Genomic DNA, 27,421 nt, shown 5'->3' on the forward strand with positions numbered 1-27,421 from the left:
TTGTTCTTATATTAATATAGTGTACATCTAGTTATTATTTTAATACAGTTTTTGTCATAAAATATTTTAAAAACTGTATTACATTAATATTTTTTTATTTTCAAAGTATCTATTACACTATATAAACTTAGAAGTAGCTTGAAATTAAACTACATGATTTTAATAAATACTTAACAAACAAAAAAGTATAAAGTATTTAAAATTGTACTTTTTTACAAAAATTTAAGAAAACTAAGACTTCAAAATTATATTAATTATAATTATAATTATATTAATTTAATATTTGAAGATTTAATGTTCCAGAAACGCATAAAAATATAATTTGATGCTAGACAATTTTTTTTTAATATTATATATACATTGGATGAAACAAAAGAAATTTAAAATTTCGCTTTTACTTTTACATCTTTTTACATTTGCGTGGATTCATAAATTTTCAGATTTGTACATTTCGTTTCAACGAGTATTTTTATTTTAATGTTGTTCGTGGTCTTCAGGATTCGTAGGACTTTGCCTTAGCACAACAAAGCTACTGCAGTCATTATGGCTATAATGTGAAAAATTTTGACCACTTATAGTATTGTCGTTCACTTTTCTATAACGTGTTAAGCGTTCAACTTTGTTAAACAAATTATCAAGATCATCAATCTCAATAATATTCTTTGTTTCCGGTAGAATGACTTCCTTTGACTCTATTAGCACCTAAAATAAAAATAGAAATAATTTAAATATTATCATAATTGAAAACATTTCAATTTTTTATTTCTAACTGTACCAATTACTGGGACTTAGGAAAAAATATTATTTATTATTTATTAATTAAATTTTTAACTATATTTTAAAATAAATATAAATAAATAAAAATAGTTATTTTTAATTTTACTCGATATAATTATAAAGATGAATTATTTAAAGAATATTATAATTTGATAAATAGTATTTAGAGGCCTTTTACGGTTAAAGATGTTCGTTTATTACGAAAATTGTATAAATTGCTACAAGTTTCGACTTTGATTAAGACTTCTTAAAGAAATTTATTAATATTATAATTTTTTAAAAAGAAAATTTTCTTTTTCTATTTAATGTTCAAATTGTTTAGAATTTCACAGTAATTGATACTACTCTTTAAATTTTAACTGATTTGAAAGCAAAAAATCAGTCAATGATTCAAATTAGTTAAAATTTCGAATGATTCACAAGTGAATATTGTATACATACTTTTACTTTTAAATCTGGATAAAGAATTATATTCTTAAGCAAACAGGATCTATCTTCGTTCCACAGAGACCAAACGATACAATTTTCGGAATCAATTGACGGAATCCAAGACTTTCTTGAATTTCGAAATGGTTTAATTCCATTAACAATACACTTGACGACTTTTTTATAGAGATTATTAACTTTCATTCTCTTTTTCACTATTGCTTCTTCCAGAATAGTAGATTCACTTTCAAGTTTTCTCTTTTCTTTCATTAATTTCTCCTTTCTTCTTTCTGCAAAAATTCTTCTTTGTTCATTTAAAATTTCTTGATCTACAATTTTTACAGCATAATCTGCTTTTCCTTTTGTAATTTGACTTGGAAAAATTGTTGGACAAGCTCCATAGCATAATTTAGGTTTCTTCATTTCCATTTCTTCGAATGAACCACCTTTAAAGTACTTTTTGTATGTTCTCTCAATCGCACTTTCGTCAAAGTGTAAAATGCAAATGCGATCGTTGGGGCTAAAATTTTCAATTCCATATTTGTCTTTTAGTATTTCTTTCCATTTCATTAATGTCTCCATCTGTAAAAAATTTATATTTAAACAACACCCATTAGTAAACGACTTTTTGCAGAAATGTTTTTTATAATAATTTAACGTAAGAAAATTCTAAACTTTTTTCATAATTATTTCTGTATTTTTATTTTTTACTTACTATATACTTACTTACTTACTATTTGATGTTTTTAAATTATTATTTAGTTAAAAAGTTATGAAATTGACACATTAATTTACATAAATAAATTTAATTTACATAAACTGTAAATTTACAGAAATTTTGTTAGTGTGAAATTATCTTATGTATATGTATTTTGAGGTTATGATAAGTTATTTATTTCGTATAAATATTTATACATATGCATACCCCATCGGCTGTAAACATTTGCAACTTGTTATTTTTGTTCCAATACTTGGTACTACAACCTGGTATAAGACATGCCATTCTTCAAAACAATTTTGAATTTTTGATAACAAAACAAAACACACGACACAACCTCAAATTTGTGACATCTCACACTTTCTCACACTGGCTTCTTTATGCTCCGTTTGGATTTACCAAGCTGTAAAGGTGTTTCCACAATAATTAGAAAATCCTTTTGGTTTTCTGATTCAAAGTAATCCTAAATTTCTGCATCCCAATCAATCCCAATCTTAAATTTACGAGAATTTGTTTTGAATTTAATGATTTTAGCTGAATTTATATGCAGAATATGCATAATTACTTTGAATCAGGCAAAACAAATGCATTTTTAAAGTTATTGCAGAAATACCTTTACAGAATGGTGTGAAAAGACACAATAATTTCGTAAGCGCTTCCCCTCCCTGCACTTGAAAAATTTTACCTAGCCATATCTGATCTCCACATGTTGTAGTTGTGCTTTTGAAAAAAGCCGAAAAATCATAAAAACATTCGACTTTTATTAATTTTATTCTGTAAATGAAACACTCCTTTATGTTATATTGATTTTTAATTTAGAAATTTTTATTTTACTTAACTTTTTTATAGTAACAACTATACATTCATAAACATATATTCATTAGATATCAATAGTACAAAATACTTAACCTCCAAGTGCTGATTATGTTGAAATTCACATTTTTTACGTTTTTTACGAATAAATAATAATTTATAGTTTTTTCATTGTTTGTGTTTTTTTTATCAAACACATTGAAAATGTTTAAAAACACACATCGATTTTTTTCAACATTATCCAAACATGTACATAATAGTGTTTTATTGAGTACAACGAGTTTTGTTAATAATAACAATTTTCTAATGACTGCTCCTGCAATATCGAAAATTTCATTAAGTGCATTTACCTGTAATATAACAAAGCGTTTCTGTACGGAAACTGTCAACAATTTAGAAAATGAAAATTCTAATCTGAGTAATCCAAGTGTTGTAATTCAAAAACAAATACAAGACGAAGCTCAAAAGAAACTCGACGAATTATTAAATTCAAATCCTGAACGGAAAAAGTTTTACAATGTTATTGAACTTGAAATAGATTTATTGCGTCAAAGTGGAGGGAAAGTTCCTTCTCAATTGAGACCTACAGAATGGTTACAAATATTAGACATTCATTCTCAAAATCGCAGAAGGTTTGTTCTTTTTCTTAAATAACAATTTAGTTTTTTATTATTATTAATTGAACGATAAAAAAATTAACTGTTATTGATTAATATTAATATTAATATTCATTTCACATAGAAAACTAAAAAATTACTGACGTAAACTTTTTTATGATGATTTTTTATGATATTTTAAAAAATTTATTTTTTTTAAACTTCAGGCCTCGGATACGACTTTTTCGACTACTTTCGAATAATGCTACTTTTATCGACTTATATTAAAAAATTGCGAATTTTCCGACTTTTTTTCCAAAGTTTACAACAAAATACCACATTTTTAGTCTAAACTGCAACTTATTTCGATTTTTATAGCGTGAAAAGTATAACTATCGACAAATCTTTGAAAAGTTATTGTTGAATAATTTTTCTAATTAAATTCTCGAAATATACAATTATTTTTATTTATTTATTTATTTATTTAAGATTCTTATATTTTGAAAAGATTCCATCAAATTTCAATTATTTTTTAAAGATTTTACCAAATTTCAATTATTTTTTAAAAGATTTTACCAAATTTCAATTTTTTGGACATATTTTAATTGTAGTAATTGTAAAATTCTATTATTTTCAAAAAAATTTCAAAATTCTATTATTTTCAATGACTACTAAGTAGTTTAATAAAAAAATTTCCAAAGAACCAATTATTTAAAAAATCTTTTTTTTATAAAATTCTTCGTAAAAATTCAATTATTTTCAAAAATTTCAATGAAATTCTTGGTAGCAATTCAATTATTTTCAAAAAAATTTAATAAAATTCTTCGTAGAAATTCAATTATTTTCAATATCTACTACTTGAATAATTGCTTTACCAAAAGAATTCAATTATTTCTTCTTCAAATTAAATTTTTATTACAATAATTTTGCGTAAAAATAAAAAAAAAATTTTTTTAATCATTTCAATATTATAGTTTCTGAATAAACACAATTTTAAGTTTTTAATTTTTATTGCATTTTTTAGTGTAAAATTTTTGAAAACATTTTTAATATAAAATATTTTGTTCATTTGAACTTGTACCTTGTGATGATAAAACTCATAAAATTCTATGCAGATATTCAATTATTTTCAATATAATTGCAATAAAATTTGTTGATAGAATTTAATTATTTTTGAAAAGTTTAACAAAATTTCTTGATAGAATTAATTTATTTTTAAAAAGGTTTAACAAAATTTGTTGATAGAATTAATTTATTTTTAAAAAATGCGATAAACTCTTTTGACGAATTCAATTATTTTCAGTTCAATTTTAATTTTTAAATTTATTCTTATACGAATTTAAATTTTCTTCGAAACAATTGAATTTGTATTTTTACAAATTTTTAATTTTGTTTATTATTTGTGTCGATTATTTTAATAATAATGTTTTCACATTAATTAAATTATTTACCTAATTTTATTTCAATTATTTTTGATACAATTTTAAATGAATTCTTCGAAAAATGCAATTATTTTTGAAAATAATTATAGAAAGTGAATTTATCATTCGGCAGTTAAATATTAAAGGAGAAAGAAGCTATCAATTTTGCGAATCAAATTTTTACAAACAAATTAAATATCTTAAATAAATCTCTATAAGCTCATGGATTTCATATGTATCGACAGCACAGCTGCCCGAATACAGAAACCTGCTTAATCTGAAAAATATTTTCGAAATTAATTAATAATTTCAAAATTATCAAAGAACTCAGAAAAAAACGGTAGCATGGTGATAGCTTCTTTCTCCTTTAATATTTTTGAAAATGTTATTAAACTTGTTCGAAAATTAATGTAAAAAAATTTTTTTTATAGAAACTATTTGGAGTTTCTGTGGATTAATGAAATAAAGAGGATAAATTCGAAATTAAGGAGAAAAGAAAATTTACTGCTGAAGAAATCTGTGGAGGAAAGGGAAATGGAAGAACGAGAAAAAGAAGGACATTTGAGATATGGTTTAAATAACAATACAATGTTTCATCGTATCTATAACAATAAAATGACTCACTTTCATAATTCCAAATTAATTAGCGCCATGTCTTTTGGAGAAAAATTAGTATTAGACTTTGGATTTGAATCGCAAATGACGCCCAGTGAGATTTCAAGTTGTGCGAAACAATTTATGCATGGATTTGCCGTAAATCGAGAGAATATTGATCCCTATGATATTCTTTTGTGTAATGTTGATTTAAATGGCGATTTGATAAGAAGAATAAGAAGCTTCATACCCACAATGGATGAACCCGGTTATCCTATACAAATTACAACAAAATCATATCTTGAAGTTTTTCCCAAAGAAGATTTAATATATTTAACACCTCATACGACTCACGTTCTGGACAATTTTATACCAAATAAAGTTTATATTATTGGTGGCATTGTTGACAAAGTAAGTAATATTTTCAAAAGCACTTTCAAAATTTAATTTCCTCAAAAATTTGTAAAAATACAAATTTCAAAATAATTTAATTTTAATTTAATTGAAAATTATTTTTTTTTTCAAGTCTTTTATTACAATTTTTGGAAATCAACTTTTGATGAATTTTAATTGCAAATTTTGAAAATAATTTAATTCTCAAAAATTTTAATGGAAAATTTTCATGTGTAAATTTAAAAATGAAAATTAGCTTCTAAAAATTATATAAAATATTTTTTAAAAAAGCAATATTCTTAGAATTTTTTCATTATAATTTTTTTAAAATTCAATTATTTTTAATATTTTAAAATGAAATATTTACGAAAATTCGAATGAATTAAAAAAATAATAACATTAAAATTTGTTAGAAACTATTGTCTATAATCATCACAACTTATTTTTGAATTTAATTCAATTTTAATTTAATTGAAAATAATTGATATTAAAATATTTTTAAAAAAAACATGGGCATTTACAGTTAAAATTATTACAAAAAATTAAAAATAATTGATTTAGAGATGAAGTTTAGTCAAAAATTGTAGAAAATAATTGAATTTTGAAGACTTGCAGTTCTAATTTTCATAACAAATTTTTCAAATGGTTTTACATTAAAAGTATTTCGAAATTTCAAGCAAATAAAGAACAATAAAATAAGTATTTAAACAATTATTTTACAAAAATAATTGCAGTTTGAAATATTTAATTTAGAAATTCTGAAAAATTAGGTTTTTGAAAGAAAGTAATTAAAATTTTTGGAATACTTGAATTCTCGAAAATAATTTTATAAAAACTAAAACAATTGGAAATTTTGTAAAATTTTATTACAATGAATTTTATACTTGAAAGAATTTTATTTTTCTATCTTTAAAAATTATCTATAAATATAATTGGATTTTTGAAAATACATTATTTTATGAATTTACAAAAATTATGCTATTTAAATAATTAAATTCTCGTCGTTAAATTCTTATAAGAATTGATTAAAAAAAATTTGGTTAAAATTTTAGAAAATAATTGAATATTTAAAGCGTTTAAAAATTAATTAAATTTTAAAAGATTTTTAAATTAAATTCTTTGAAAATTTGCAAAAGTACAAAAATACTTAAATTTTTATTTAAAAAAATTATTAATTACATTATTTTTCTTTAAAAATTGTGAACGTTTTGAATAATTTTATTTAATAATTCAAAAGAAAGATAGTTGAATTTCGGAAGAATTACAGTTGCAATTTCTATAAATAATTCAATTTCTAAACGCTTTTCATTGGAAATATTTTGAAATTTTAATTCCTGTGGAAGAATTTTGTCAAATTTCACATTAAAATAAATTTTATATTTTAATAAATTTTATTTGTTTACTGTTAACAATTATTTTGAAATATAATCTTATTTTTGAAGAATATTCTAATTGAAAATTTGTAAAATAATTAAATTTAAAAAAAATTTAGAATTAAAATTATTATTAGGATTGTTCTTGTGGTAGATTCTCGAAAGTTCAATAATTATTTAATCAAAAATATCTTACATTCAAGTTGTTAGAAATTTCTAAACTTCATCTTCATATTTTCAAAATCCTAATTAAATTTCATTAAATTTCAAAAAGAAAATTTTTTAAAGGAACAATTTTAATTTTGATTTTTTCTGAATAAAATGAACAACTTTTTATACTTTTTTTTGTATTTTGAATCGACTAAAATGACTATTGTGCCGAGGTCTGTAAAAATTTATTTTAAAAAAATGAACTTTTTTTTATGTAATAAAATTGTTTGCATATTTATTTTTAAGATAAGAAATGAACTTTAAAATGTTTTCAGGCTCACAGTAAACCATTAACATTGGCAAAAGCAAAAGAGGAAGGCATTCAGATAGCAAAATTCCCACTGGACAGCTATGTGGACTTTCATTCTGGCAGTAATAAAGTTTTAAATATAAATCATTGTCTAGAGATAATGTTAACCATAAAAAATACAAACAGTTGGGAAGAAGCTTTTAAATGTATACCAACTCGAAAGATTATCAAGCCATACTCTGAATATAAGCCAGGAAAAGTAATCAGAGAAATTAAAAATGTTGAACCGAAATTCAGAAGTGGACATGCGTCACACTTGTCAGACGCATCGTTCAGTAAATTAAAATCTCTCAAATTTAACGACAAATAAAAGTGACACACTCTTTTTTATACAGAGATAAGTAAAATTTTATTATCGATTTTTGTCTTTTTCAGTCGAGTAACAAAAAAAAATTTATTTTTCTCCAAACACTATTGTTATCAAATTAGAAATAAATAGTTTCTTTTCTTATAATTTTGATTCCTTTAAAATTTCAATTACGTACACGTAATAAATATTCGAATATTTAAGAGTAAGATCCCTAACGACAATCAATTAACACAACACGATTTTTTTTTATCACACAAATCATTCTTTAATATACAGACTGTTTTTCACAGGAAGAAAATTTTAATTTAAAACTATTTTTAACATTTATCTTGTGGAAATTTTCAATTAGTTCTTTAAAAAATAAGTATACATTTTACCTGAGTTTTATTACTATTTTAAAATATTAAAAGAAGTTTTTTAAAGAATTATAAAAATGGAAATACAATCAAATATACCTAAAGAACCTTTTCATTCAAGGTTTGTTTTCCTTGTGAGTATATAAGTAAAAAATTTTCTTCACAACGTATAATTAAAGCGAGTACAACAGTTGATTTCATCAAATTATTTTTTTAAAACACTTTCAATAAATTACAGTAGATAAATTAATTTTTAATTAAAACAAAAAACAATTTGATTTATGAACAACGTGCAATACTTACACTTTTGGAATGAAATTAATACAATTTAGCGAGAAAAACTCGAAATAATATTTTTTAAAACTAGGTACAATTTTTTTTTGTTGCTTTTTTGAGTCTTTTTTTTAGTCCTACATTATATATTCAGACTTGCGTATGTGTATAAATTTATAAAAATTTGTTGTTTCTTGAATATATAAGAAATCAATAATTATTTCACGAGAAGTAGAATCGTGCTTGAAAACTTTTTTTGATCGAAACATGTGGATAAAGTTGACGCCATTCTTGAACTTTAACGTCGCTTATTCCATCGCAAAAACTTAGGTCCATCATTTTTAATTCAGGACAACAGAGGAGAAATCGTAGAAATATATCGTGACTGAGCGAACGAGCAGCCATGACATCCAATTGTTGTAATCTTTGACACAGGAGTAATGGTTCAATATCACGATCTGTAAGACCTCTCAGTGCTGTTAGAAAGACTTTCTCAAGTTGTCTGCATGACGTGAAGAAAGCTCTCAACGAGTCGCCCGCTACGCCCATTCCACTGCTAGAAAAATTGTCAAACAAATATATTAATTTTTTTTCCACTTTTTTATATCTCCCAAAAACACCTAACATCATTAATTTTCTCCCCTTTTTCCCTTATTTTTATAGGGCTCGAACTAGGTCCGTAAATTTGCTTGAAGTCCGTAAAAGTCAGTTTTCTAGAAAAAAGGTCCGTAAAGTTTGTAATTTGATTGACAAGAGACGAAAAGTTCATAAATTAGACGTAATTTGGAGAATTTTTAAGAAATTACAAATTATTTGAGAAATTCAATTATCTTCAAAAATAATAAAATTCTTCGCAGACATTCAATTATGTTCAAAAATTTTTTAAAAAATCTCGTAAAAATTTCAATTATCTTTAAGTAAATAATCAAATTCTTCTCGGAAATTCAATTATTTTCAAGAATTTGAATAAAATTCTTGGCAAAATTTCAATTATTTTCAAAAATTTTTCTCAATTCAATGATTTTCAATATCCACTATTTTAATATAATTTTCCAAAAGAATTCAATAATTTAAAAAAAATTTAATAAAATTATACACAAACATTTAATTATTTGTTATAAGTAATAAAAATTTCACAGAAATTTAATTAATTATAAATTTTTTTTTATAAATTTCTTTCTTCTTGGAAAAATTTCAATTATTTTCAAAAATTTTCCTGAATTCAATGATTTTCAAATCTACTATTTTAATGAAATTTTCCAAAAGAATTCAATTATTTTTTGAAAAAAATGTTGATAAAATTCTTTGCAATAATTCAATTATTTATTAAAAATTTTAATAAAATACATCGTAACAATTCACTTCTTTTCATAAATAATAAAATTCTTCTGAGAAAGTCAATTATTTATAAAAATTTTGCGCAAAAATTCCATTACTTTCATAAATAATAAAATTCTTCTAAGGAATAAAATTATTTTTTTTTAATTTTAGTCAAATTTATCGAAAGAATTCAATTATTACTTAAAAATTTATTGATAACATTCTATATGAGAATTCTATTTTTATAAATATTTCTAAATAAATAAATTGAATTCTCGTAGAGTTTTCTAATAAAATAAATGAATTTAAAAATGATTTTTAATTAAAATTTCAGATAATGATTGAATAAATTAAAAGCATTAGACAGACTTCGCACTCGATAATAAATTTTAAAAAAGTAGTAAAAAAGTGGTATTTTTAAATAATTAATTTCTTTCGACTAGTTTTATGCAAATTTTAATTTAAATAATTGAATTCCTGGGAAATTTTTATTATTCATAAAAATAATTGAATTCTTACAAAGATTTTTACAAAATTTTTTTTTAAATAATTGAATTCTGTTTGGAAATTTTATGAAAATAGTAGACATTGAAAATCATTGATTTGCGAAAAGTTTTTAAAAATAAATATGGTTTACAAAGAATTCAATTAAACTTTTTGACAATAATTGAATGTTTGTGTGGTATTTTATTAAATTTTTTTGAAAATAATTGAATTCCTAGAAAGCATTTTATTATTTATGAAAATATTTGAATTCTTACGAACGATTTTATTAGAATTTTTAAAAATAATTGAATTTTTAAGAAGAAATTTATTACTTTTAAAAATAATTGAATTTTTAAGAAGAAATTTATTACTTTTAAAAATAATTGAATTTTGCAAAGAATTTTATTACTTTTAAAAATAATTGAATTTTGCAAAGAATTTTATTACTTTTAAAAATAATTGAATTTTGCAAAGAATTTTATTAAAATGCCTCAAAATAATTGAATTTTCGGGAATAATTTTGTTATTTATCGAAATAATTGAATTCTTTCGAAAAATTATCTATGTAAAAAATTAAATTCTTAGGAAAAATTTAATTAAAATCTAAAAGAATAATTCAATTATTTCAAAAACATTTAATTAAAGTTGTATTTAAAATAATTGATTTCTTGTGATGAATATTAAAGTTATTAAGGTATAATAGGATTTTCAAAAAATTATAATAAATCAATTCTAAAATTCATTTTTTAAAAATATTTTAAAATAATTTTTCAAAGAATAGTTTTTTTAATTTTTAATTTACTTTGTTCGAAGATAATTGAATCTTAAAAAATTATGATAATTCTAAGAATTAGTTTTTTATCATTATTGTAATATAAAGAATTTCTCAAAAAAAATGTTGTATAATTTAAAAAACTAATTAATTTTTTGATGGATTTTTCAATTGTAAAATTTTAAAGATGATTTTTTTCTCCAAAATATTAAAAATAATTCTAAAAAATTTGTTATTTTTTTTACGTATTTGAATTTTAGGAATTGTGTAATTTTAAAATATTGAAAATAATTGAATTTAAAAAAATTGGAATAAAAAAAATTCTAAAAATTGCTTTTTTCAAAAATATTTTAATAATATAATTTTTAGAAGTTAATTTTCATTAATTTTCATTTTTAAACTTGCACTTGAAGATTTTTCATTAAAATTTGTGAGAATTTCATTATTTTCAAAATTCGCAATTAAAATTCATTAAAAGTTTATTTCCAAAAATTGTAATAAAATACTTGAAAAAAATCAATTATTTTTAATTAAATTTTACAAAATTCCAATTATTCAAAATCTATATTTTTAATTGTATATTTCGAAAATTTAATTTGAAAATGGGGTTTTTTGTTAAATATCTGATTGAAAAATTAACATTTTTTTGTCGTTAAGGTGTAATTTTTTTTTAGAATTTTATCAGTTTTTTAAAAATAAAAAGGAAAAAAGTTTAAATATAATTTTTTTCAAGTTTAAAAAAGTTACTGAATAGTTAAGAAAAAAGTAGGAGAAGTTAAACTTTTATCTAAAAATTTGCACTTACCACCAACCAAAATCCACTTCACGAAGATGAACACATCGGGTCAATGCTCTAACTCCTTGAGGTGTAAGAGTTTGTGCCTTCCAGAAATCAATGCTTTCCAAATTCGCACAGGAATTGGCTATTTCTATGGCCACTTTATCCATATTCAAACGATCATGCATTCCAGCTAAATTCAAATGTCGAATATTGCAATTCTTGCGTAGAATCGCGCAAAGATTGTTTGTCTCAATATTCGTCCTATATAATTCCAGTCTTTCAAGTGCCTGCAAACTTCCGAGTTCCGCGAATCCATTGTTAGTAATTTCAGTACAATTTCTCAGGCACAGCTCTAAAAAAAGATTGTTTTATAATTTAATTAATAATAATAACTTTTAAGATCTGTTCCCTTTCGTTATTCAAAATTGGATAAACGCACTTTTTTCAATATCATAATTTATTTTAACAAAAAATTGAATTTTGTTTTAACTAAAATTCTTCTTTACGTATCAAATCAATTTCAACTAATTTTGAGAATTTAATTCAATCATTATAAGTATAAATATAAATAAAAGTTGACATGAAAGTCTAAAATTCACTTATTTTCAATTCAATTTTACGAAAATTAGATTCGAAGATTTTTCAATAATTAACTTCTTAAAAATTCTCAATGAAAATTGTTTAAAATTCAAATTTTCTAAAATTTTAATCGAAGACTTTTGAAATTCAATTATTTATAACAATTTTAAGCGCAACTTTTTTAAAATTCAATTATTTTTGGACAGTTTAGTAAAATTATTAGCTAATTAATGTAAAAGTAATAATTTTTTAATAGTTGCAATTGTAATAGTTGATAATTTATAAATTTTACGAATTTTACTTATTGAAAAATTTACCTTTGAGATTTTTGCAGATTCGTGCTATTTCTCGTATGACAAAATCATTGACAAATCGACAGCAATTAAGACGAAGATGGGTTATAAGATTACCGGAATTTTGTAGAAAATCCACAAAATCTTGACTACTAATTGCATCGTAATTTCCACACCAGGAAAGGTCCAATCGTTGTAAATACTGACATCTAGGAGCTAGAATTTGTAACGCCGTCGCGTCTATACAATACCAATAAGGTTTCAAGTTCAGACTAGTGTAAAGTAAAGCATCTCTTGCAATATTGTTGAAGTGTTTGTTCACTTTGCAACATCGAGAAAGAGATCGAAGGTCCAAGTTTTTCAATATCTTTAATACAGTTTCATCCTGTTAAAAAAAGAGAAAAACATTAATTCATTCAATATAATGAAGAAAATTGATCAAAAGTTAATTCTTATAATTTTAATTAAATGTGCTAATTCTAAATTTTTTTAAGATTCAATTATTTTCCAAATTTTTAATTAGAATATTCTTCAAAAATACGATTATATTTCAAAATAATTGTTAACAGCAAACAAATAAAATTCATTAAAATATAAAATTTATTTCAATGAAATACGACAAAATTTTTAATTGTTTCAATTTTTTAAAATCATTTTCAGAAATAGGATTATTTTTAAAAAATTTTAATTACATTCTTTGCAGAAACAAATTTTTTCGAAATTTTTAAATTAAATTATATTCAGAACTTGAATACTTTTGGTAAACAAAAAATTAAAAACTTATTCCCATTTATTTTTCCACAGGAATTAAAATTTCAAAATACTTTCAATGAAAAACCTTTTGAAATTTAATTAATTATATTTCTAAAAATTGCAACTGTAATTCTTCCAAAATTCAATTATTTTTTTTTAAAAATTCTAAATAACATTATTCAAAACATTAAGAATTTTTGAAGAAAAATAATGTAATTAATAATTTTTTAAAATAAAAGTTTATACATTTTTATACTTTTGTATCTCTTAAATTATCGATTTAATTTCTAAAATTTTAACTGTCATTTTTTTTAAGTCAATTTCTATCAGAATTCAACGACGAGAATTGAATTATATTTAAATAGAATAATTTTTGTAAATTTATACTTTTATAATAATTATATTTTTTGGAAACTTCACAAAACTGACAAAAAATTCAATTCCGTATATTTTATTTTCTTGATTTTTCCCTAATTTTTATCAAACATATTTATTTATTTCTTATCCTGCTAATAAATTTAATTCCTGCAACGAATTTTATTATTCATGAAGAAATTTCAATATTTATATAAAGAATTTAATTCTTGCGAAGAATTTTATAAATTTTTTAAATAATTAATTTCTTTCGACTAAATGCAAATTCTAATTTAAATAATTGAATTCCCGAAAAATTTTTATTACTCATGAAAATAATTGAATTTTTACGAAGACTTTAACGTAAAAAAATGAATTTATTTAAAAAGAATGAAACTTACGGGAAGAACAGAAAAGCTGCCGCAAGTCTTCTGATCAACGCTGCTCGAACAAGGAGATAAATCACTATCAGCTGCAACTGAATTTAGAGAAGATCGATTTATTTCTCTTATTAACTTTGGAAATTCTTCTTGCAAAAAATGCTGCAAACTATTGAAAGCTTCTTCTATAGGTGGAACGTAATGACAATGTAATCCAAGTTTAGCTGCTAGTTTCCCCTTAGGTAGCTTATCGGTAACTTTGCTGAAAATAGAAAAAGTAATTATTCTTTCTTTTTATACGTATTTTAAAATTTTTTAAGACTCAAAAAATTTAAATAACAATGTAAATTGAATATTGAAGAAAAATATTTTTAAATTCCGCTTTTGTAGCGTAAAAAGTAAAATTGTGGCTTTATTATTTTTTTATTAGACTTTTATAATATGGAGTATAAGAGGCATTTCACGTCAGAAATATCACGATTTGGAAAGGGTCTGCCGATTTTCGCAAAACTTCGTGGGATTATAGTTCTATATAAGAGACTTCTTTCCCCCAAATTTTTTCAAAAAAAATTAAAAATTGTTGAACATACGCCATTTTGAATTTTAATATTAATTTTATAACATTTTGAATATCTCGGAATATTGTTTATGGATTTTTATGAAATTTACACACTTTTCAGGTAAAAGTATGTACTTTAAAATGCAAATAAAGTTTTTTAAAAAAAATTAATTTTTAAACAAAAAAATTAAAAAAAATTTTTTGTTTATTTACTCCTCTCGGAGAAAAATGTTATTAACATATTTGGATTCCTTATGAAATCACCTTTAATTTCATAAAAAAAAATTGATGGAGACTCAACTGGGTCCGGAGATATTGAAGTTTTTGTAAAAAATAGTCCTAGTTGCAGCAGCAATGCACGACTACGGTAACGTACTACGCGACTTGTGCAGTATGGTGCTATGGCGCGGCGACGCTTTTTTTTACAAAAACTTAAATATCTCCGGATCCAGTTGAGTCTCCATCAATTTTTTTTTATAAAATTAAAGGTGATTTCATAAGGAATCCAAATATGTTAATAATATTTTTCTCCGAGAGGAGTAAATAAACAAAAAATTGTTTAACAAATTTTTTTTAAATTTTTTTGTTTAAAAATTAATTTTTTTTAAAAAATTTTATTTGCATTTTAAAGAACATACTTTTACCTGAAAAGTGTGTAAATTTCATAAAAATCCATAAACAATATTCCGAGATATTCAAAATGTTATAAAATTAATATTAAAATTCAAAATGGCGTATCTTCAACAATTTTCAATTTTTTTTGAAAAAATTTGGGGGAAAGAAGTCTCTTATATAGAACTATAATCCCACGAAGTTTTGCGAAAATCGGCAGACCCTTTCCAAATCGTGATATTTCTGACGTGAAATGCCTCATAAATAAGGTATAAACTTTAAGGCGCAAAAAATGTCCTGCTCCTGAAGAATGTGGTTAATAAAAAAAACAGTTTTTATCTCTAGACCAAAAAAGTGGCTTTAAAAATTAAAAAATAAAATTACCTCTTGTAAAGAACACAATGTTTATGAAGACTGTTTTTGAGTGCCTTCAAATCGTGATTTGCTTTTAAGTAATCGGGTGTGAGATTAAGGCAATCTTCCTTATTAGATCCAGTGCCACCTAATTCACGCAATAAAATACTGAGACTTCGATTTTGAAAGCCAACGTGTGGAAGAATTAATTCAGTTGTACCGATCAACAGTACAGCGTCTAGTTCAGTATAATAATCCAAGAGACTGTGATTGAATTCCAATCGCAGCATTTTTGTTTTGAAATTACATAGTTGGAGAGGCGGTGAGAATATTCGTGACTTTGGAGGAACAATCTGTGGAGGTCCACTCCACAATTGAAACCACTGTCCGCTACCATCACGTGCCCAGATTCTAACGACGCTTCCTGGATTGTATGTCTCGTAAACGGAAATTCTAATGGGATAGACTTCTTGATAATATTCAACATCTGTAAAATAAGAAAAATACAAATATAGTAAAAAATTTCCTACCCTTTTTATAAAAAAAAAAAAAAAAAAAAAAAAAAAAGTTTTACAGATTGTCTTCGATACAAACCTATATAATCGTGACTAAATGGTGATTCGTTGTTTTGTGGCATGTAATCAGTCAATTTCGATGGCGCTTCATCCCACCATTGTCCATACGTTCTCTAAAAAAAATATTAAATATTATTTTATAATAATATTCAATTATTATCTAAAATTTTTATTAAAACTTATTTTTAAATTAATTTTTATTACAAATTTCTACGAAAATTTAATTATTTAAATACAAATAAAATGCAAATAAATAATTTATTAAATAATTGAATTCTTCAGATGAATCCTAATAAAATTTTTCAGAATAATTTCCATTTTCAAGAAATTAGATTAAAATTGCATTAAAAATAATTGAATCTCTGTAAAAATTGTATTATTTATGAAAATAATTGAATTATTGCCAAGAAATTTATAAAAATTGTGTAAATAATTGAATTCTTTTGAAAAATTTTATTAACAAAGAAAAAAATGAAAATCATTGAAATTGAGGAAAATTTTTGAAAACGCTAAGAATTTTTTAAAAATTTTTGGAAATAATTCAAATCCGGATAAGAATTTTCTTATTTATTAAATAAGAAAATCTTATTAAATAAGAAAATTCTTATCAGGATTTAAATTATTTCCAAAATTTTTAAAAAAAATCTTAGCAAAATTTCAATTGTTTTCAAAAATTTTCCTTAATTTCAATGATTTTCATTTTTTTCTTTGTTAATAAAATTTGTCAAAAGAATTCAATTATTTGCACAATTTTTATTAAATTGAAATTGAAAACGAAATAATTGAATTTTTGCAAAGAATTTTATTAGTTTTGAAAATAATTGAACTATTTAGACGAATTTTAATAAAATTCTATTAAAAATAATAGAAAGTTTGCGAAGAGTTTTATTATTTATGAAAATAATTGAATAATAATTTATAAAAATAATTTGTAAATAATTGAAATTCTACGAGAATTCAATTATTGAAATCATGCGATGAGTTTTATTATCTATGAAAATAATTGAATTTTTACAATGATTATTATTAAAATTTTTAAAATAATTGCATCCTTGAGAAGAATTTTAGAATAATCTTTTTAAAGAAATTTTTTTTTAAAAAAATGTTATGAAAATTATGTTTTAAATAATTGAATTTCTTTGAAAATTATATATTATTTATGAAAATAATTAAATTCTTTAAAAAAATTTTATTAAAATTGCCTACATTGAAAACAATTCAATTATTATAAAGAATTTCTTTAAAATTTGTTTACATAATTGAATTCTTTCAAAGAAATCCTGCGACGAGTTTTAACATTTATAAAAATAATTGAATTCTTGTAACGATTATTATTAAAATTTTTAAAAATAATTGAATTCCTGAGAAGAATTTTATTATTTAAGAAAATAATTGAATTCTTGCGAAGAATTTTATAAAAATCTATTTAAATAATTGATTTTTATCGAAAAATATTAGGAAAATTCTGTTTTAAATAATTGAATTCCTGTGAAAATATTTTTATTTTTGAAAATAATTGAATTTTTCCAAAGAATTTTATAAACATTTTTTTTTAAATTATTCTATTCTATTATGATTTTATAAAAAATTTTTGAATTTTTTTCAATAATTTTAATATTTCTTAAAATTTAATTTCTGTGAAGAATTTTATTTGTGAAAATAATTGAATTCATGAGAAAATATTATTATTTATGAAAGTAATTAATTTCTTGTGACGAATTTTATTCAGATTTTTTTAAATAATTGAATTTCTCAGAATTTTTTAAAACTTTTTGAGACAAATTAGTTAAATTCTATCGAGAAATTTCATTAAAAAATTGAGAATAATTGAAATCTGACGAAGAATTTTATTAAATTTTTCTTTTAAATAATTGAACTCATGTAGAAAATTTTATTTTTGAAAATAATTGAATTTTTGGGAAGAATTTTATTAAAATTTCTTAAATAATTGAATTGATTAGAAGAATTTCGATTTTTACAAACATTTTTGACAATAATTGTATTTCTAGGAAGAATGTTATATTTTACAAAAAATAATTGTATTTTATGATGAATTTTATTATAATTTTTCAAATTTACAAAGCATTTTATCAAAATTATTGAATTCTCGAGAAAAATTTAAATTATTTATGAAAATAATTGATTTCTTGCGAAGAATTTTATTCTAATTTTTAAAAAAAATTGAATTCCCATAAAAAAATGTATTATTTGTGAAAATAATTGAATTCTTAAGAATTGTATTGAAAATAATTGAATTGTATAGGAAAATTTTGTTTAAACAATTGAATTCTTTTGGAAAATTTTATTAAAATAGTAGATATTAAAAATAATTGAAAATTTGTTTCTTACAAATATTTTTTAAACAAAATATTCTAATGGAAAATCTAAAAAAACGTAATAAATAAAAGTAAAAAAAAGTATAGTAAAAAATTTAAAAAGATTAATACCATTAATCCCCCAATAAAATTATGAGTCAACGAAAACAATACTTTTATCGATTTTTTCCCGAATATATATACACGTACCATCACAAAAGCTTGAGGAAAATCTCCATAATCTGGAAATTTACTCGGATTTCCGGCAATATTATAAGCCGTATACGATATACTAATATTGCTTCCATACTGTGAACTAAAATCACGCACTTCTTTAACAAACTGTTCAACAAAAACAACAGATTCTTCTTTTCCGCCACCTTTTCCTTTAACTGGCACAAGTTCAAGTTTTGTTTCGTCGCACGATACCATGTCATTGACTTTATATTCAATCTAAACTATATAATAATATTTAGTATTAAAAAGAAAAATTGACAAGAAGAAAATTTCTCTTAAACAATAGATAATTGTTTCTTTTTTTTATCACAAAGAGTGTGCTATTATTGTTTTAAAAACAAATGAATTTACATAATCGTTGAAGATAAATAATTGTTTACAAGGTTTACAATGAAATACAAAGAAATTCATTTTTTAAAATGAAAAATTTATCAATTTTCTACACTTGTTTTGTTTCTTGTTGTAAATATCACAAAAAAATTATCACTTTGGTGACGTTATTTATTTATTTATTATTTTATATAAACTTTTGTAAAATGAATTGTCAAAATTTGTCGAATTTGACAAGCGTCGCCATATTGAATTACACACACAGCTGTTTATAAGCGATCGGAGCGCAAGTGGGGAAAAATTGCAACTTTCTAGCAGAAGATTTCGTCGCTTTTCCGCAAGTTCCGCAAGCAAAAAGTAAACAAATTGTATTCAATTTTACTTTTTTTTGTATGGAAAATTGTAAAACAATTCTTAACACAATACAATTGTTGTTTTTCTACAATAATTATTTACAGTGTACAAAATATCCCAGTTTTTTCTTTTATTCAAATTGTAAATAAATTTGATTTTTTAACCTTCAAAACGGACAACGTTTAGAATTTAATTCTTGATTTTTTTTAAATGCAAAAATGAATAAAATTTTGTTTTCTCCCATCAAAGAAGTGAGTAAGAAAATAAATACAGGCGAAATATGTCCATCGGATATTTTGAATTCTTCCCGAAAATTGATAGAAGCTATTAAACCATTGAATGCTTATGTGAGTGTAACGAAAATTGAAAATCAAGAAATTGAGAATGAGGGGGAAAAATTAAAAAATAAGGATACTTTAAGTGAACTCAATGGAATACCAATTGCGATAAAGGATAATTTTTGTACGAAAAATCATTTAACAACTTGTGGTTCTTTAATGCTCGCGAACTTTAAACCAGGTTACGATGCGACAGTTTGTAGCCGGTTAAAAAAATCGGGAGCTGTTTTAATAGGAAAAACAAATTTAGATCAATTTGCCATGGGATGTGGAACTGTTGATTCATTTTTTGGACCGACGAAAAATATCTGGGGCTGTGAATTAATGGAGAATTATTTTTACAATGGAAAGGAAAATTCGGAGAAAAAAGCGTTGAGCTCGAGTGAAAACGATTGGCACATTGCAGGTAAATTATGAAAATAAGTCATTTGTATTTATTCAGATTTTGTTTAACTTTTTTTTCCAATTTCTTATTTATTTGTAGAGCTTAATATTTTATATAAATCTAAATTTTTGATATTTAAAAAACACTCGTTTTTATTTTTTTCTTTATAATTGAGAATTAAAAAAGTTAAAACTTTAATAATGGGAATGACAACTATTTATCAATGCAAATTAAGAATAAATATAATTTCCATTAATTGGAATTTTGATTCTACAAAATTCAGAGCAAGTTGTGTGACCATAAAGTTCTAAAAATTTAAATTATCGAAATTTATTTTCTTTTTAAAAATTTTATTATATTAACTAGTACCAAATATTACGCTGCGTATTCAATTTACAAATTACAAATTTTTTTATTCTTTCAAATAAAAAACTTTAATTTTTAAATAATTTCAGATTCAAAATCTAAAAAAATTTACTTACATATTTTATTTACAATTTTTCAAAATCAACTTTTGAAGAATTTTAATTGGCAATTTTGAAAATAATTTAATTCTCAAAAATTTCAATTCTTTTCAAAAATTTTCCTCGTTTAAATTATTTTTAATATTTACTATTTTAATAAAATTTTTAAAAGAATTCAATTGTTTAAACAAAATTTTAATAAAAATTTCATACGAATTCAATTACTTACCAATTTTTTTTATAAAATTCCTTTGCACCAATTCAATTATTTTAAATTTTTTTAATGAAGTTTCTCAAATTTTAAAGAATTCAAATATATTCAGAGAATTGAAAAAATAGTTCTGACAAATTCAATTATTTCGAAAAATTTAAATAAAATTGTTTTAAAATTCTATTATATTTAAAAAAATGTTGACAAAATTCTTTGCAAGATTTAGTTAATAAAATTACAATTTTAATAAAATTTGTAAATTCAAAAATGAAAATTAATGAAAATTAGTGTCTAAAAATTATACAAAAATATTTTTGAAAAATGTAATTCTTAGAATTTTTTTCATTCTAATTTTTTAAAATTTAATTATTTTCCATATTTCTGAGAATTCAAATACATACAAAAAATAATAACATTAAAATCATTAAAATTTTCTAGAATTATTTTTAATATTTTGAAGACAATCATGTTCAAAATTATTGATTAAAATTCTTCAAAAAATTAATTAGGGTTTTTTTAAATTATACAAAAATTCTTTTAAGAAATTCAACTATTTTCGAAAAATTACATTACAATATTTAATAAAAAAAACTAATTAGAATTATATTATCATAATTTTTTAAATTTCAATTATCTTTCAACAAATTGAATTAAAATTTTTAAAAATTTATTTTTTTTTTAATTTTTGGAGCAATCATGTTCTGTTTAATAATTAAATTAAATTAAAAATTCTTAAAAAATTTGATAATTTTTTAAAAATATTTTTCAAAAATTCATTTACTTTTAAAAAATTTTCTCACATTCCAATTATTTGGACATGTTTTAATTCAATATAATTAAAAAATTATTTAAAAATATTTAAAAACATTTAAATTATAAAATTTTTTTAATGTAATTTTTTAAAAATATTATACCAGGTTAACTTTAAAAAAAACATGGGCAGTTACAGTTACAATTAAAATAAAAAGTTAAAAATAATTGATTTAGAGATGAAGTTTAGTAAAAAAAGAAAATAATTGTATTTTGAAAGGGTAACTTTTAAGAAAATTTTAAAAATTGTAATTTTTAGAAATTATTATTAAATTTCAGAAGGTGAATTGAATTAAGAAATCAGTAATAGGTCAGAGAAATACAAAATAAAATTTTTGTGACAACATTGAGTTAATTCAATAAATGACTTTTGACTTTTATTTTTAATCGATCGAAGCGCCTTTGGCCCGTACTTATTAACTAATTAAGTAATTAAATATTATTAGGTAAAAATTAATTATGTTGTCATCGTAAGGAACAACTAATAATATTATTTTTGGTGACTTGGTTACTTAACTGAGAGCCAACTCTATTTATTTAACAAGCAAAAGTACAAAAAGTCAATAAACTACACTTTATTGCCCTAGAGCAATAATGGGCACTTTATCGACCTCTGGGTTAAAAGGGTGAACTTAGTATGCGCCTGAAGAGGTAGATAAAGTGACCATAATACGCCTGAGATGCATAAAATAATTAAAGAACAATTAATCAACCCAAAATGTTGATTACTTTTTGGAAAATTAATATATTTTTTAGGAGGAAGCAGTGGAGGTTCAGCAGTGGCAGTAGCTTCAGGAACTTGTTACACCGCCTTAGGATCTGACACCGGAGGCTCGACTCGTAATCCAGCTTCGTACTGTGGATTAATTGGATTGAAACCAACTTATGGATTGGTGTCTCGTCACGGATTGATACCATTAGTAAATTCCATGGATGTTCCCGGCATTCTCGCAAGACACGTGGATGACGCTTTGCTCGTTTTAAATACAATAGCTGGACCAGATAGCTCAGACTCTACAACTCTAAAACGCGAATTTTCACCAATTTCATTACCAGAAAAAATTGACGTAAGTGGACTTAGAATTGGAATACCAAAAGAATATCAATTGGTAAATCTCAGCAGTGAGGTAAATGACTGTTGGCAAAATGTTTCCCGACTTTTAGAGGAAGCTGGCGCGAAAATTGTCCCCGTCTCTCTACCACATACAGAATTATCAATCGTTTGTTATTCGGTTTTAAATCAGTGTGAGGTCGCGAGTAATATGGCACGTTATGATGGAATTGAATTTGGATTTCGAGCGGACGAAAATTTTTCCACTAATGAATTGTTTGCTAAGACAAGATGTACAGGGTTTAATGATGTGGTTAGAAGAAGAATTATAGCTGGCAATTATTTCTTACTCTCGGAAAATTATGAAAATTACTTTGTTAAGGCGATGAAAGTTCGGAGATTAATTGCAGAGGATTTTGACGGTGCGTGGAATGAGGGAATTGATCTTTTATTAACACCTACCACATTGTCGGACGCTCCGTTGTATAAAGATTTTATAAAAGCTGATAATCAAACGCAGTGTGTGGTACAGGATTATTTTACTCAACCTGCTAATATGGCGGGATTACCTGCTATTAATATTCCTGTTTGCATATCAAAAAGAGGATTGCCCTTAAGTTTGCAGTTAATGGCGCCAAATCTTGAGGAACGTAGACTATTAAGTGTTGCAAAGTGGATTGAAGACAGTGTTCAATTTCCAAAATTAACTCTTTCTGATGTAAGTCTGTTGAATTAAAATTCATCAGTATGAAATGTTATTTTGTAAATGAAATTGTATATATAATATTGTATATTACGGAATTATTATTTTTATCCAGTTTTTATTTTTACTTTATTATTTACAGTAATTTGAAAAACTGTTGTTTTTAAAAAGCAATCTTACCTAAATAGATTTAGAGAAATAATTTTTAAATTATTGTGGTTATTGTTAAAATAAAAGTGGTCGTGAACTGGGACATATACAGTAATTAGATTTTAGAAGAGGTCACGAAAAATTTAGAAAATATGAGTTTTAAATAATTTAAATTTTATTAAATAATGTTACGTCAAAATTGAAACCTTTTTAAATATGCCTACGTTCCTCGTTTTAAATTAGTTTCAGAATTGAATATAATTTGGGATGAGGGTAAGTCAATAAACCTACTAAATGTTGTGAGAGAATATTTATTCAAAAACACAACCAAGAAAGAAAAGAGTTGGCAATATTATACAACGAGTCTATTTAAAATTAATTGAAAATCTTACTTTAAGAATAACGATTAGTGCAGGTGTTGAAACTGGTATTGTATTCTTAGGGATTTAATTTTCTTCCAGACTATCGCCTCCAGAACAAATTTCGATACTTCGAAATTAAATATACTGTTTCAATATTAAATCTTGAAACTTTTACAAAACTTTGGACTTATTTTCAAATTAATTCTTTTTGAATTTTACTTATTACTCGTGGTAAAATCGGTGTATTTTACTAGATGTTATACCGAAGTTGGTTTAAAAAATAATACTTCGGGATGTACTTTAGTTAACTTCTAAACGATGTGTTCAGGTTGATTTCCAAAAAAAATACTCTCTAGTACTGATTGTTGTTCCACCATAACTTATCCATTGTTCGAAGTCATCAGGGGAAGTGCTTTCTGGTGCATTTATTCGGACGTGATTCCTGAATATTCAAGAGCACTAGGAAGACGAAAATCACTTTTCTTTTGGTCCTGTCAAAACACTGCTTGCGGACATATTGAATTAAAGGCTGAGGAGACGGCAGACGAATAATGGCGCTCTGCAATACCGACCGCGGTTAACTTACCCCGCGCGATAAGTGTAGAATGTAAAAATAGTAGTACACCTGGAACTCACCAGAGTATAAGGAAACGAAGCGCGCTCGTGGATAAGCAGACGGACATTTCATTCTCGACAATTCTCGATTTGGTGTTGTCGTAAGGCGCATCACTTCGTAACTTTAAAATTAAAATGTAGTTGATTTTTTCTTCCGTTGTTGAATTTTGTTGATATTCTTTTAATCGATTATCGGAAGAGTAATAAATGAAACACCATTTCATTAGATGTGCAACGTTTCGACGTCTCGGTTTGAAACCAACATCATCATCATTATAAGTTGAGTGCCATGTCAAGACGAGGAGCGATGAGAGGTCGACGTCGTATTGACGGTGAGTCCCAGTAAAAACGGTATTATAAATTGTTATCTCGCTAGATTGTCAAATAATTGTTATTGAAAATTTTCGAATGTTGAGAGTGATGCTTGTCGCCGCATGGCGAGCCGCATGGTTATGCGGTATTTAAATTCCAAATTCGGATTCTACTTCTGCCGAATAAATAAACTGTTCAGCTGAAATTAGAATTTAAAGTAAATTAAATTGAATAAAATTATTTATAATAAATCTAAATTCAGTGACAGTGTAATAATTAGTGTGTCAATCTCCTTAACCCCATAACTGCCATGGCAAAGATTTGACGGCTAAAATCTATGCCATGGCAGTTAAGGGGTTAAACCCCCTCTCTCTGCGGTTTCTTAGAAATTTTCCCAACAATTTATGAATTAGTCTGGCAAATGTTTTAAAATTAAATAAATTAATCTTTTGGATATTTCTAAAATCAAAATCATTGAATTCAAAGTGTAGCTAACGTTGATTCGTAACCTATTGTCAAATAGTTATATGATTAGGTTAAATAAAAATTAAAAATAGGATTTAAATATCAAAATCGTGGTTGCCACACAGCCTGGAACTCCTGGAAAACCTCGAAAAAGCATGGAAATTATAAATAGGTATAAAAAAACCTGGAAAAAGTATGAAATTAAAAAAATTTTCTGGAATTTTGCCTGCTTTTAAAGATTTTTGAGAAAATTTTGTTCTAGCCATATTGTTTAGGAACAGTAAATAATTTTTTTATTAACAACTGTTAACAAAAATAATAATCTCCTGCTGATTATCGGCTGTGGTTACTTTTTATGAATTGTGAATTAAATTAATTTTGATGACTCAGATAATTGTTGGAATTGTTCTAGCAATAGTTTGAGAACAGTCAACAATTTTTTTACTAAGAATTGTTAGTAAGCAGAAGATAAAGTTCCCTCAAAAAATAATATTTCATCTTCTGCTGATTATTATCGGCTTTGGTTACTTTTTATGAATTGTAAATTAAATTAATTTTGATGACTCAGATATAAATTGGTATTGTTCTTGCCATAGTTTAGAAGCAATAAATAATTTTTTTTTAATTAAACAAAATTTCTGAGTACCTTTGTGTTTCGGCTTATTATTAGATTTTAATCATATCATAGAAATGTAAAAATATTATTAAAATAAAAAAATTGCAGAATTTCCATGAAATTTCCAGGGGGTATACTTCCATGAAATTTTTCGATATGGGCATGTTTATATCATACATGTACATTCTTTCAAAAAATTTAAAAATTTATTAGCGTAAACAATTACATTTGTTATAAACAAATTATTTACTTTTTAAACAAATAAATTACTTATTTCTGCAAAAAATTTTTTCCTTTTTATTTTTTGTAAATTCTAGTAATTGTGAACAGTAGATTGTAAAAAAACATTACTGTTCGGACGGGGCGATTGAAACATTTTTTTAAAATTGTTGTTCGTTATATTTAAATTAAAAAAATCGAAATTAAAAAATAGAGCTCTTTTAGAATATGAAAATTATTTTTGGATAAAAATTGTTTGTTGTAACAGTATATATAAGACAAGATTTTCAGTCTATTGTCTATATGTGAAAGTTTGTTCGTCTTATAAGCGCAAAACTATTGATCAGAATCAAACAAATTCTATATTATGTAAACAGTCATAATGAGCTTGTTTGCAGCGATTAAATATTTCACTCCACATCTATTGTTTTAGGAAGCAGGTCGAATGTAGAGAATCGTGAATGGTTGAAGAACAATAGAAATATACAGGTATATATAGTGTGTGTAGATCGACACATCGCTTTCTCTGCGCGAATATTAGGGTTCACTACTTCGATGGGAGAGCAAGAAAGCAAGCGAGCCAGACATCGATGGGGTGGAAAAGAGAGAGAGAGAGAGAGAGGAGCGTCTTTTTAGAACAGGGGTGGTTTTGGATGCGCACGCGCTGACCCGGGCGGGGGCTGTCGTCGTCGACACGCTTTTAGCGCCCTAGCGAGCCAGTTCTCGGGAGGTTCAATTCCCGTTAAGTCGTGAGTGACATGATTCTTTCTCTACTATACTTGCGGTCGAATGCAATTAAGAGAATATATACAATGCGCATTTAAAAGACTCTCTCGTCTTCCTGATCAATTTTCCAAGACTGATTCGATTCCGTTTTCTCGTGTGTTTTAGTGCGTGTGACAATTGGAAAAAAAAATTTTATCCTCAACTATGGAATATTTGAGGCCATCAGTTCATGAGGGGAAAATATAGGTACGTCATTGATGACAGTTCTTCAGTTCCAGGAAATCTTTGTACTCCCTTTGCTTTCGACTGTCGGTTGTTATGGAAATTGAAGGGTTTTGAGGATTCGATAGGGTCGTGACAATTTTTACAT

General features: G+C 24.0%; 4 protein-coding genes across 13 annotated transcripts in view; 2 read left to right on the forward strand and 2 right to left on the reverse strand.

Annotated features, from left to right (window-relative positions):
• Positions 1-67: 67 nt before the first annotated feature.
• Positions 68-2,301, reverse strand: LOC122501483. Of its 2 annotated transcripts, none has more exons than XM_043610987.1 (3): positions 1,930-2,089; positions 1,219-1,785; positions 68-702 (listed from the first exon to the last, which is right to left on the reverse strand). In XM_043610987.1, the coding sequence occupies exons 2-3, from the start codon at positions 1,783-1,785 to the stop codon at positions 475-477; spliced, it is 795 nt and encodes a 264-aa protein (XP_043466922.1). In that variant the 5' UTR covers positions 1,930-2,089; the 3' UTR covers positions 68-474. The 2 variants fall into 2 exon arrangements, with proteins under 2 accessions (XP_043466922.1, XP_043466921.1); XM_043610986.1 differs by lacking the exon at positions 1,930-2,089 and adding an exon at positions 2,129-2,301 and having other exon boundaries at positions 80-702.
• A 316-nt stretch (positions 2,302-2,617) lies between these two features.
• On the forward strand, positions 2,618-8,085 carry LOC122501481 (mitochondrial ribonuclease P protein 1 homolog). The gene is made up of 3 exons (XM_043610983.1): positions 2,618-3,366; positions 5,183-5,756; positions 7,597-8,085. Exons 1-3 carry the CDS (start codon positions 2,939-2,941, stop codon positions 7,939-7,941), a joined length of 1,347 nt encoding a protein of 448 aa, XP_043466918.1. The 5' UTR covers positions 2,618-2,938; the 3' UTR covers positions 7,942-8,085.
• A 151-nt stretch (positions 8,086-8,236) lies between these two features.
• Positions 8,237-19,290, reverse strand: LOC122501479 (F-box/LRR-repeat protein 4). Its single transcript, XM_043610981.1, has 7 exons — positions 18,914-19,290; positions 16,408-16,501; positions 15,844-16,300; positions 14,310-14,550; positions 12,826-13,186; positions 11,954-12,281; positions 8,237-9,126 (listed from the first exon to the last, which is right to left on the reverse strand). Exons 1-7 carry the CDS (start codon positions 19,133-19,135, stop codon positions 8,793-8,795), a joined length of 2,037 nt encoding a protein of 678 aa, XP_043466916.1. The 5' UTR covers positions 19,136-19,290; the 3' UTR covers positions 8,237-8,792.
• A 311-nt stretch (positions 19,291-19,601) lies between these two features.
• LOC122501476 (kazrin) overlaps positions 19,602-27,421 on the forward strand; it is a 131,790-nt gene continuing 123,970 nt past the window's right edge. For 7 of the 9 annotated variants that reach the window (XM_043610963.1, XM_043610967.1, XM_043610969.1 and 4 more), the window contains exon 1: positions 27,062-27,297. The gene's annotated coding sequence lies outside the window, so the exon portion shown is untranslated. Of the gene's footprint in view, positions 20,369-22,588; positions 25,046-27,061; positions 27,298-27,421 lie in introns of those variants that run through there. The other 2 variants (XR_006301570.1, XM_043610965.1) reach the window with 2 other exon arrangements.

The sequence above is a fragment of the Leptopilina heterotoma genome, unplaced genomic scaffold (genome assembly GCF_015476425.1).
Source record: "Leptopilina heterotoma isolate Lh14 unplaced genomic scaffold, ASM1547642v1 Lhet_21, whole genome shotgun sequence".
Lineage (NCBI taxonomy): Eukaryota > Metazoa > Arthropoda > Insecta > Hymenoptera > Figitidae > Leptopilina > Leptopilina heterotoma.

Coding starts and splice junctions, on each gene's coding strand:
- LOC122501483 (XM_043610986.1), bottom strand. CDS start 2,206: ATGGCATGTCTTATACCAGGTTGTAGTACCAAGTATTGGAACAAAAAT. Junction 1,786..2,128: donor AAATGTTTACAGCCGATGGG/GTATGCATATGT, acceptor AATTTTTTACAG/ATGGAGACATTAATGAAATG. Junction 703..1,218: donor ATCCAGATTTAAAAGTAAAA/GTATGTATACAA, acceptor TTTTTATTTTAG/GTGCTAATAGAGTCAAAGGA.
- LOC122501479 (XM_043610981.1), bottom strand. CDS start 19,135: ATGGTATCGTGCGACGAAACAAAACTTGAACTTGTGCCAGTTAAAGGA. Junction 16,301..16,407: donor ATTTAGTCACGATTATATAG/GTTTGTATCGAA, acceptor CTTATTTTACAG/ATGTTGAATATTATCAAGAA. Junction 13,187..14,309: donor GCAGCTTTTCTGTTCTTCCC/GTAAGTTTCATT, acceptor TTTTTTTAACAG/GATGAAACTGTATTAAAGAT.
- LOC122501481 (XM_043610983.1), top strand. CDS start 2,939: ATGTTTAAAAACACACATCGATTTTTTTCAACATTATCCAAACATGTA. Junction 3,367..5,182: donor CATTCTCAAAATCGCAGAAG/GTTTGTTCTTTT, acceptor TTTTTTTTATAG/AAACTATTTGGAGTTTCTGT. Junction 5,757..7,596: donor TTGGTGGCATTGTTGACAAA/GTAAGTAATATT, acceptor AAATGTTTTCAG/GCTCACAGTAAACCATTAAC.